This window comes from Neofelis nebulosa, chromosome 10 (genome assembly GCF_028018385.1).
Source record: "Neofelis nebulosa isolate mNeoNeb1 chromosome 10, mNeoNeb1.pri, whole genome shotgun sequence".
NCBI classification, from domain to species: domain Eukaryota; kingdom Metazoa; phylum Chordata; class Mammalia; order Carnivora; family Felidae; genus Neofelis; species Neofelis nebulosa.
This window is the reverse complement of record NC_080791.1, coordinates 105,775,734-105,786,652: the sequence shown is the minus strand read 5'-3', so window position 1 is coordinate 105,786,652 and position 10,919 is coordinate 105,775,734. Positions and strand designations below refer to the sequence as shown.

Here is a 10,919-nt window from a genome sequence, read left to right as displayed (position 1 = left end):
AGGTCACGATCTCGCGGTCCGTGAGTTCGAGCCCCGCGTCAGGCTCTGGGCTGATGGCTCGGAGCCTGGAGCCTGTTTCCGATTCTGTGTCTTCCTCTCTCTCTGCCCCTCCCCCGTTCATGCTGTGTCTCTCTCTGTCCAAAAATAAATAAAAAAACGTTGAAAAAAAAAAATTTAAAAAAAAAAAAAAACAAAAAACTTGTTTCCCAGCAAGTTAAACTAGGCATCCACCTACAAATGGCTTATGTACTGCCAAGGCCACTTTGGTCATTCTGTGGAGCGTGGCGCCATCTTGTGGCCACTCTCAAACCTCTTGTAACAAGGATACGTCGCCTGTGTGTTCTCTTGGGAGTGAAAAGAAACTTACCTACTTCCTTGAAGCCTGGGGGCACTTACGATGTTTGGGTTTTTTTTTTTTTTTTTTTAATGTTTATTTATATGAGAGAGAGAGGGGGTGGGAGAGAAAGAGAGACAGTGCGTAGGTGGGGGTGGGGCAGAGAGATAGACACAGAATCTGAACCAGGCTCTGAGCTGTCAGCACAGAGGACACAGGGCTCGAACCCACAAGATGCGAGATCATAACCTGAGCCGAAGTCGGATGCTCAACTGACTGAGCCACCCAGGCACCCCTCAAGGTGTTTTCAAATGTTCTCAAAGAACACGACATTCTGGCTACTTTTCTAATTTTATTGACTCTTTTTTCATACGTTTAAAACAAAACCAGCACGTGAAAATAGCATCTCATCCCCAAGTCTCAACTCCGTTGGCTGCCTCAGAGAAGCCATCAGAATTTGGCCCATCTTATGCCTCGAAATAAGATACGCCACCGTGAAGACTCAAGTTACATAGCAAGTTCAAGTTTCTGCGCACCCCAGGACACACAGCCAGCGGTCGGACCCTTGTGGCCAACTCCAGGGACTCCAGCTGTCCGCCTGTCTCATGTCTCAGGAGCTCTCCCCGTCTGAGAAGACTGGGTCTTCCTGATGGCTATCCTACAGGGCCGGTCAAGGCTGAGCCAGAGAGAAATACAGCTGGGTTCCACCACCCCTTCCCATCAGCCACCAGTTGGGCCAGTCAGGAAATCATTTTTATACAGTCTTCCATCTCTACCATTTATCCCCCCCCCCTCCTCCAAGACCTGTTGCTATCCCTTTCACTTAACAATAGACTCGGTGTCCATTAAATTGCCTGAGACGAGTGTGGAGCCTGACCTACTTTCCTGAGCTAAAACAAGAAGAAAACAAGGTACCTCTGTGGCCTTCCTGCCACCAGATCAAGTACAAAAGGGAAAGCACTACGGAGACGGGCAGAGCTAGAGAAGCAATGCGAGCCCCTCCCTGCCCCCACAGAGCTCTCTCTCGTGCTAGCGCTTGAGGGCACATCAAGGCAGGTGTTCTGGGGCCGGGGAGGCGAGAGGGGAAACTCCTTTATTTTCCCCGTTTGAACTTCCCTCCTGCCCCGGTCTTTGCCTTCTTCTTAGCGGACCCCTTGGGCTCTGGCTCCTTGCGCTTAGCCGAGGAGAGCGAGCCAGTCACCTTGAAGAAATCATCCAGGCGGCCCTGGGTGCTGCCCTGGCGGCTCTTGCTCAGCCGCCTGACCCCACTGCGGATCCGCTCCTCCGAGAACTGCTTTTCACCACACATGAACTTGACGAGCTCTTCCTCATTCGGCTCGCTCCACTTCAGCTCCACTGACTCTGGGTCAAGCACCTCGGGCTCCAGGAAGAGCTGCTGGGCCTCCTTGTGGAGCCAATTTTCTGGCACGGAGTACTTGCTGGGGTCGAGCCGACGCACGATCTCCTCGATGCTCTTGTGCTTCTGGATGAGGTCCACGGCCCGCTTGGGCCCAATGCCCCGGATGCTCTCACAGTAGTCACTGCCCAGCAGGATGCACAGGTCTACGAACTGCTCCTGGTTCAGGCCCAGCTCCTGCAGGACCCGGCTCAGGTGGAACTCCTGGATGGGCAGCTTCTTGGCCTCGCTGGCCGTCAGGTGCCGCATGAGCACAGGGCTGCCAAAGGTCAGGCAGTCCATGTCCTCCGTGGCCGCGGCATAGACTTTGCCCGCCTTCACGAGGGCGGCACAGCTGGCCTCGGCCTCGCCGGGCGCGTCCAGGTACGGGATGCCCATGAGGCTCAGCAGATGCTTGCACTCGTCGTTGTGCTGCTTGGTGACCTTCACCAGCCGCTTGGTAAACTTCTCCACCTCCTCCCCGGCCCCGGCGGCCTGAGCCTGCTGTAGCTGCTTCTCCGCCTCGGCCCGCCGCTCGCTGCGCTTGGCCAGCTCGCCGGACTTGAGCTGTGGCGGCTTGCCGTCGAAGACATACACGGGTTTGATGCCGTTCTCCACCATGCGGATGGTGCGGTAGAACATGCCCATCAGGTGGCTGGTGGTCTCCCCCTCCTCGTTCTGCAGCACATCCCCGCCCTGGCGGACGGCGATCAGGAACTGATAAATGCTCATGGAGGCATCGATGGCCACCTTGCGGCCGAAGTAGCTCTTGATGTCATTCTCCCGGATGGCACCGGGGGCCACGTCTGCAATCAGTTTGGCCAGGCCTTGAATGCCCATAGCAACACAGAGGAGGGACGGCTAGAACCAAAAACAAACAAGAAAGGAGTGAAGTAAGAACAGGAGGCATTTCAGGGAGGCAAAGGATCAGGGGTTAGAACTGGCGCCCTCTCACCGACTCCCATGCCTCCGACTGTACAAATTTTGCACAAGAAGAGGACACCACTTCGGGACCACAGAAGACGAAAAGATGGCACAGGACAAGGTCAGCATTCTCGAAAACCTCGCAGTCGAGCAGGGGAGCCCACCCCATGACTACTAAGGCTTCCGGCGTTTCAGGAGGAAACCTGGGTGTTAGGATGAAGGCACTTCTGCCGTCCCGGGACTTAAGGTTTCGTGGATAAGGCAGCAACAGGGCTAGCACGCAAGGAGGGCTACCACTGACGCCTGCGTCAAGGTCCCTGCAAGGCCAGAGGAGAGTGCCTGGCCCAGCCCGAGGCGTCCATGGATCATGAAGACGGGACCTGAAGGACAAGCAAAGACTGGCTACCAGAGGGTGACGAGATGAGGCAGGGACAGAGGCAGCCATGACACAAGGCTGAATGTGTACGGTGGTAAAATAAACACGAGTGTCCACCCTCCTCTGTACCTTTATGCCAGTCATTGACCATCCCCAACTCGTCCCTCTGGCTCCCCTCCTCTTAGCAGCTGTGATGGGTAGTTTCCTGTGTCAACAGCGGCTGGGCTGTAGTACCCAGGTATTTACTCAAACATTAATCCAGGCGCTGCTGGGAAGGTATCTCGTAACATCTGTATTCGGGTGACTTTATTTATTTAGTTAAAAAAAAAATTTTTTTTTTTTGGATGCTTATTTTATTTTTGAGACAGAGAGAGACAGAGCATGAGCGGGAGAGGGGCAGAGAGAGAGAGAGGGAGACACAGAATCCGAAGCGGGCTCCCGGCTCCGAGCTGTCAGCACAGAGCCCGATGCGGGGCTTGAACCCACAAACCACGAGATCATGACCTGAGCCAAAGTCAGGCGCTTAACTGAGCCACCCAGGCACCCCAATATTCAGGTGGCTTTAAACAGAGATTATCCTGCAGAATACGGTGGGGGGGGGGGGGGGCACGGGGGGCTGAGTCAACTGAAAGGCCTTGGGAGCAAAAACGGAGGTTTCCAGAGAAATTCTGCCTGAAGTCTGCAGGTTCAACCCCTGCATGAGTTTCTAGCCTGCGGGCCAGCCCTCTAATTTTCAAACTGGTCAACCTCCACAATCACCTGAGCCAATTCCTTCCAATAAATCTCTTTATATATGTCCGTACCCTAGATCCTACCGTTTCTCTGGAGGACCCTGACTGATAGAGCAGCCCTGAAGGAGGACTGGCAAAAAAAACCACAACATATCTGAAGGGAGGTTATGTGGCTTTCTCACATGCTGCTCCGAGTGTCCCTTCAGTATCCCCTCGGCCCTGCTACTGATTTCTATTTCTACAATGACGTTGCTAGGAGTTTTAAGTCTTTCCCTTTATATTTTCTCTCCACCACAAAGTCCAAGATGTGAACTCCATGGCTCCCACCTGACCCCAGGTCCTGATCTAGGAGCCTGGCAAGCTGTAGTCCCTCAGTCCGGTAATACACTCCTGTGTTTCAGGCCCCTTGACAAATAAAATAGTTCCCAGGGCAGTGTTTCCTGAACTTCGATCAGATCCAAACTCCACTCCCCTCACAATTTTTTGCCACTTCCATCTAAAACTTGTATTGGGGGGCGCCTGGGTGGCTCAGTCGGTTAAGCGTCCGACTCCTGGATCCTGGCTCAGGTCATGATCTCATGGTTTTGTGAGTTCGAGCCCCACATCAGTCTCTGTGCTGACAGCGTGGAGCCTGCCTGGGTTCCTCTCTCTCTCTGCCCCTCCCCGACTCACGCTGTGTGTCTTTCTCTCTCTCAAAATAAATAAACATCAAAAAAATTTTTTCAAAAGGGGCACCTGGGTGGTGCAGTCGGTTAAGCGTCCGACTTCGGCTCAGGTCATGATCTCACAGTCCGTGAGTTCAAGCCCCGCGTCGGGCTCTGCGCTGACAGCTCAGAGCTTGGAGCCTGCTTCGGATTCTGTGTCTCCCTCTCTCTCTGCCCCTCCCCTGCTCAGGCTCTCTGTCTCAAAAATAAATAAAAACATTAAAAAAATTTTTTTTTTAATTAAAAAAAAACACACACTCAAAACCCGTGCTTGCATTCACTTAGTATTTTCTTTAAATGGACCCCATTGTCTTAAAAACCAAGTTGAAAACGAGAACTCATCTTAAGCAATAATGTCTGTGTCACAGTAGTTAAATTTTAATGTTAAATGTATAACTATTAAAAAGGATTTAAGGGTGTCATTTAAAGTCGTTGCGTGCTCACTGGTGGTAGGTGTCCGCCACCCCAAGACATATACGAGACCTTTTAGCTGTTCCCACTTTTCAAAGGGTTCTTTCCAAAGCCTAATAGACCCTGTCGCATGCCCCCTTCCGTGCTGAAGGGAACCTTCAACCTCAACCTGGCGGCAAGATCTTCCGTGCGCAGCTTCCCAAACCTACCGTCACAGTCTGGGAGCCAACACAAAGTTTGGGATAAGGCCGGCCCTTTCTCACTGCTGCTCAGCCGCGCCCTCCTCTAGCCCCTGCCATACACTGGGCGCTCGGGATCGTTCCCCCCACAGAAGCCGTTCAATCCTCGGGGTCCGGCCTCAGGCCGGCTGCTTTGCCAGAACGGGTACGGAGGGGACAGTGCCTGCTGGCTTAGCTTCCCACGGCCCCCGACGCAGGGAGGTGGGAAAGGAGTCTCAACAAGTGAAGTTTACAAAATGTTTCTCAGCCAGGATCTCGGTCGAAATACACAACGGGCCCATGAAGTGGAGGCTGTTTCCCTCCTTCCACAAACGAAGCAAGAGGCTCGGGGCTTTGGCGACCGGCCCAAGTCGCACAGCGGGAAGGTGACAGGCCGGCGCTCCGGCCTCCGCCCCGCGCGCGGCAGACGGTCCCCGACAGCACCCAGCGCCAGGCGGACCCCGCCGCCCTCGGAAGCGCTTCCCATGGGGTCTCACCTGGCCTTTGGAGCGCGAGGCCTCGACAGCTAGCGCTTGGTCCGGGGTCGCCCACGACGGTGCTCAGCCCCGCAAACTTGCTCAGCGCGGCCGCGGACGCCCTCCCGCTCAGCCGCCTTCCAAAGCCCGCGCTCCCGTCACGTGACCCGCCGCCGCGCACGGACTCCTGGGAAGTGTAGTGCAGGCCCGGACGCCCTCGGCCAGCTTCCCTTGTGGCAAAGCCCCCCCCCCCCCCCCACCCCCGTGGGGGAACGAACCCTCCCAACGGCTCTGTCCTTCCCTTCTCCATCGCTCGCCCCAACTCCACATCGGGGCCCCACAGGCCCCAGCGCCCCCTACCTCCGAAACCACAGGACTACAAATCCCACAATGTCACGCGAGCGGGCGCACTTCCTTTTCCGGCTGCACAAGGCGCCTGCTCCTGCCGACGTGTTATTCCTGTGGCGGAGCGGTGGATTACCCTGTGCCTGGCAAGATGGTGAGAGGGTTGAGGGGCGTCCCGGACAGGGCTGTGATGATGACCCCCTCGGGGCCCGTCCCACACCCCGTTTCTCTCGCGGAGGTCTCAGACGCCTGAGACCCAGACAGCCGGCGGCTCCTATATCCGACTTGGGCCGAGGGGCGGGAAGGGAAGGAAGCCCCTTGCCACGGACTCTTAGTTAGGCTGAGGTTTTGATCCCGCGATTTTTAAGGGTGAGGCTTGTGCGGCGCATTTTTAACACCTCGAGCTTTTATCTGTTACCTGTGATTAAGCCGTTATCTCTATTTGATCTCTGTTTGGAAAGTCCTTCCTCCCGCAGAACTCGTACTCATCCTGCAAGGCCCAGGGCAGATGTCCCCTTCTTGGTGAAGCACTTCCAACTCTCTCAGGCACTTGGCCGCTCTCTGCTGGGAGCTCCCACAACCCGCGTACAAACCTCTTGCCACATGTCACGGACTTCTTTGTTATCTGCCACGCCTCCTAGTGACCACCATCTGACGTGCAGCTAGCTCTGGGATGATGGCTATTCATCTTTGTATTCCCAGTGCCGAACACAGGGCCTGCGATCGGAGGCTCAATAAATGGCAGCGATTGTCTTTATCACTTTGGGGGGTGTGGGCATAAATGTTTACTGAATTGAATTCCAGTGTCTCTTAGAACAACGGGGTCAATTTATTTCTCTAGAGTTGTTATGTTCTGGGTTTTAGGAGCGTTGGCTGGTGAGTGACAATGGAAGTTAACATTTGTACAGAACTTTACGTTTACAGCCCTCCTTCCCAAGCATTATCTCATAATTTTCCCTGTAACCTTGGGAGGGAAACAAACACCTATTGAGCAACTACTTTGTGCCAGGAAGTGAGCTAGATGCTTTGATGTTCGTCACCCTTCTTCAGTCATACATCACCCCTGTGAGGGGTGTTACTGTAACTACTTTACAGAGACTCATTCAGTAGAGCCAGTTTATTAATGGATGTCTTTTGCTGTTAGATCCTGAGATTCCGTAATAGTGTAGTGGGAAGAATACAGAAGTAGAAAGTTGAGATCTGGGTACTGGTCCAGGCTCTGAATTACAGCAGGGATTCTGAGCTTGGTGTCTATAGACATGGGTCCATAAATCTCCTAAAATTATAGGCAGACTATTTCTTGCATGTGGTTTTTTTCCAGGCAGAGTCCATACCTTTAACCATTTTTTTTTTTTTTTTAATTGTCCTCCCTGGCCTCAGAAGATGTTAGGGACCACTGATCTATAGCTAGTCGATCATCTTCAGTGTCAGCCTCTGACTCTCAGCTGCCCTTCTTGTCTCATAGTGAAAAGACAGAGTGTCACCTAAGTTTAAGATGGAATCGTCATTTCCAAATGGAGTCACTTGATGTTGGTTCTGAAGGATTTCCATATTTCCCAGGCTGAGACAGACCTTTAACAGTCATTGGAGGATGAGGCCCATTGGTGGATGACCTCACACTCCCCCTCACGCTGAAGTCCTGGGATTCTTTGATAGCTCTGATCTCCTGCCCTCCCCTAGGAGCTCGAGGCCATGAGCAGATACACCAGCCCAGTGAACCCAGCTGTCTTCCCCCATCTGACCGTGGTGCTGTTGGCCATTGGCATGTTCTTTACCGCCTGGTTCTTCGTGTATCCTTTTCACTGAGCAGCCAGTGGGCCAGAGTTAGTGGTGTGGGAAACTAAGGGAGAAACCGTGCTGGGTACGTGCACCCTGCCAGTTTTGTTCTGGTGTGGGGCTAGGGGGAAGGTAAGGAGGTCGAAGGACAGCTGTTGATGTGCGGGGTCGGGCTGTGGCCTTACTTCCCAAGTTTAGGTGAGCTCAGTTTGCTCTTCAGATTTCCGGGACAGTGGACAGAAGGCCTGGCTGGACTGCAGGTTGGGGATAGGGGATCTGAAGTTGGCAGAGTGGTAAAGGAGGGGCGTGCTCAGGTGGCAGGAGATCCGAGGGCTAATGCCAATTCCTCAGTTCACTGGCTGTGTGTGACCCGGGGCAGGTGACCTAACCCCTCTGGGCCTGGTTTTCTTCACGGGTGGTTGAGGGCTGGTAGGAAGCAACAGAGTCCAGATCCTCTCTTGGGCCTCTCTTCCTGGCTGCACTGAGCCCGGCAAGCCTCCTAGAAAGCCCTCACCCCGTACCTTTTTCCCAGAGCTGCACTGGCCGGGCTTCCTGTCCTACGCAGCCCCATCCCTCTGCTTCTCCTTAATCACCCTGCCAGCTATGAGGTGACCTCCACCAAGTACACTCGGGATATCTACAAAGAGCTCCTCATCTCCTTGGTGGCCTCGCTTTTCATGGGCTTTGGAGTTCTCTTCCTGCTGCTCTGGGTCGGCATCTACGTGTGAGCTCCCAAGGGTAAGTGCGACAGGGCGGGCATTAGAGAGGCTTCCCACATCCACGTCAGTGCGGTCCTCAGGCCTGTGCAACGCTTTGGTTCATGGAGACAGACTCGGCAGAGTGGATAGGGACACCGGACGCCGGACGCATGTGTCTCTTTCCCTGTCCCTAACAGGGATCTCTGACCTACGTTGTCATGCTGAGCTCTGCACACTGCCCAAGGCCTTGATCTGGCTTCGGGGTGTACTTCATAGGGCTGTGGGAGCAGGCTTCCCATGTGATGACATTTGGGTTCTTACACATCACACGCCATTGACTTGGCTGCTCGGGAACGGGCTAGAAGAGGGGGTCAGAACCTGGGGCTCCCAGTTTGCTGCAGGGAGTGCCACTGTGGTAAGTTTGAATGTTTTCAGCCATTAAAAGAAACCTTGACTAAAGTGACGAAGCAAACCCAGAGACCCTGGCTGCAGATAATCCACTAAACAGGTCCCTGAGAGTCAGCTTTGGTGGCTCCGATTCAGAGTCGTGTGCCCGTCAGCCGTTGCCCCAGGGGCACAGGCGTCAGTGAGAAAAGGAGGTGGAAGGAAGGGTCGTTGGTCTCATTTGATACCCCTCTCCTCTTTCAGGTTCCAGCCCGGCGGCTTCACCGAACCCCTGCTTTTGTAAATTAATTTTTTTACCGTTGCCACAAGCGTCCCCCACCTGCTCACAATAAAGGCAGATGTGTGACCGTCCCGTCTGACCGCCCATTGCGCAGCGGTGGGGTGGTGCTGGGACTACCTGACTTCCCTGGTCCCACCCCTTCCCATTTCTCTCCTGCCTTTCAGATGCTCCCTGCTGCCGGGAAGCCCTGCTTTCTGCTGTGAGGGGCGAGGAGGGTGAGGGAGGGGAGGCTGTCCTTGTAACGTAAGGCTTCGTGGACAGGGAGGGACCGGCTCTCTCCTCTGTTGTTTTTACAGCAGACTTCTCTGGGAACCCACACCAGTCACGTCTGCCCTGGACCCGTCCCATCCTCTGAATGTACTCTCCCTTCTGTGGGTTGGGGACCTTCACAAGGCTCAGCTTGTCCCCAAAGGGGAGGTTTTCCTTGGGGAAGGGGGCCACTTTAACCCAGGTAGGGCAGCCGTAGGTCTGGGGGGGAGTGGCTAGGGAAGGCGGCCGCGGAGTCCTGTTCCCAAGCCTGGCGTGAAGGTGAGAAGGATGTTGGGGTGCAACGCATCCACGTGGCTCAGGAACCTCAAGAGATTCCAGTCGGTCTTTGCCCCCCAGGCGACTCCCATCTCCTACCAGAACAGTCTCAAGAAGAGATGGGGAAGCAAGGTCAGATACAAAGCCATATTTATACATTTATTCATATACGTATATTTACTTCAGAAGAAAAGGACGGGGACAGGAAGCAAGCAGGCCCAGGGCTGCCTCCCTCTGCCCACTCCAGAGTCAGAGTTGGTACGTGATAAATATGAGTCAGCACTCAGGGACAGGAACTGGGAGTTAACTGGGAGGGAGGGGCGCTCTATGCACACGCGGGCTTTTATGGGGGCGGGTATAACGTGGGCAGAGGGACTTGTGCGTTGAGAGGCCCTATGTACAGCTTGAAGCTCCGGGGAGATTAGCCCCGCGGCTATGGGAATAAATGCCGGAGGGGAGGGGAGGGGAGGGGTGGCTGCTGGACCCCATGTAGGGAATGGAACCAAGACACCCACTTACCAGTGCCAGCAGGGCAGCTGTCAGCCTCCAGCAGGTGACCCGCTCCCCTTCCCTGAAGCCCATCTACCTTACTAGGCTTAAGGCGACTTTGGTCCAAGGTTGACCCCCTCTCAAGCAGCTTGGAGCCCCAGCTTGGCCCCAATCCTCGCACTGAGGACCCCTCCTCAGGCATGGAAACAGCCAGCTGCTAACCAGATTGGGGCAATGCTGTGTCCAGAAGGGCTCCAGGGGGCAGTGGAGGGTCACTTTCCAGTTCAGGACTGAGGGGCCACAGTCCAAGGCCAGGCACCCTCACTGAGGAAGCCCCAGAATCCTATTACAAAGGGTGGAGCTCAGCAGTTTTTAAGGCATTTCGGGAGGGTTTCCCCCACTCTGGGGGAGGGAGAACAGAGTAGTCCTAAGGAAGGCCTGGCCCCCTGCGTGGTGTGGGGAACCGTGGGATTCCTATGTCAGAATGAAGGAGTGGAGCCACGCTGGGGAAGGGGCTGGGAGGCGAGGTATCCCTGCCATCCCTCAACTCCCCTAAGGGTAAGTGCTTTGCGACCCATGCCAGGAGGGGGCCCACAGTTCCCAGGCTTCAAGACCCAGCTCCCCGTAGGAAGGCCTCCCATTCAAAGTCGAGAATGAGACTTCGGAGAGGGGTAAGGCCTGGTTCCCAAAGAGGTGGCAGGATACCACAGGGCAGGGACCACAATTCCTGGTCCCCTTCCCGGGCCCAAGCGGATGTGGCTCAGTGATTTCCACATTCTTCTGTGAGCCTGGATGTGGCCTCAGTGCTCCAGGCACCCACTAAGAAACATT

General features: G+C 54.8%; 2 protein-coding genes across 3 annotated transcripts; one reads left to right on the top strand and one right to left on the bottom strand.

Moving 5' to 3' along the window:
• Window positions 1–673: 673 nt before the first annotated feature.
• FEN1 (flap structure-specific endonuclease 1) lies at window positions 674–6,521 on the bottom strand. 2 transcript variants are annotated; one of them, XM_058689278.1, is made up of 2 exons: window positions 6,334–6,521; window positions 674–2,591 (listed from the first exon to the last, which is right to left on the bottom strand). In XM_058689278.1, exon 2 carries the CDS (start codon window positions 2,568–2,570, stop codon window positions 1,428–1,430), a length of 1,143 nt encoding a protein of 380 aa, XP_058545261.1. In that variant the 5' UTR covers window positions 2,571–2,591; window positions 6,334–6,521; the 3' UTR covers window positions 674–1,427. The 2 variants fall into 2 exon arrangements, with proteins under 2 accessions (XP_058545261.1, XP_058545260.1); XM_058689277.1 differs by lacking the exon at window positions 6,334–6,521 and adding an exon at window positions 5,592–5,738.
• On the top strand, window positions 5,944–9,142 carry TMEM258 (transmembrane protein 258). The gene is made up of 4 exons (XM_058689281.1): window positions 5,944–6,069; window positions 7,596–7,705; window positions 8,293–8,429; window positions 9,038–9,142. Exons 1-3 carry the CDS (start codon window positions 6,067–6,069, stop codon window positions 8,417–8,419), a joined length of 240 nt encoding a protein of 79 aa, XP_058545264.1. The 5' UTR covers window positions 5,944–6,066; the 3' UTR covers window positions 8,420–8,429; window positions 9,038–9,142.
• The last annotated feature ends 1,777 nt before the right edge of the window (window positions 9,143–10,919 follow it).

What these genes read in the sequence shown, in the direction of transcription:
- TMEM258 (XM_058689281.1), top strand. An exon ending in TTTACCGCCTGGTTCTTCGT is followed by an intron (nt 7,706 to 8,292) that starts GTATCCTTTTCA and finishes TCACCCTGCCAG; the next exon opens with CTATGAGGTGACCTCCACCA.
- FEN1 (XM_058689278.1), bottom strand. Translation starts at nt 2,570, where the DNA reads ATGGGCATTCAAGGCCTGGCCAAACTGATTGCAGACGTGGCCCCCGGT.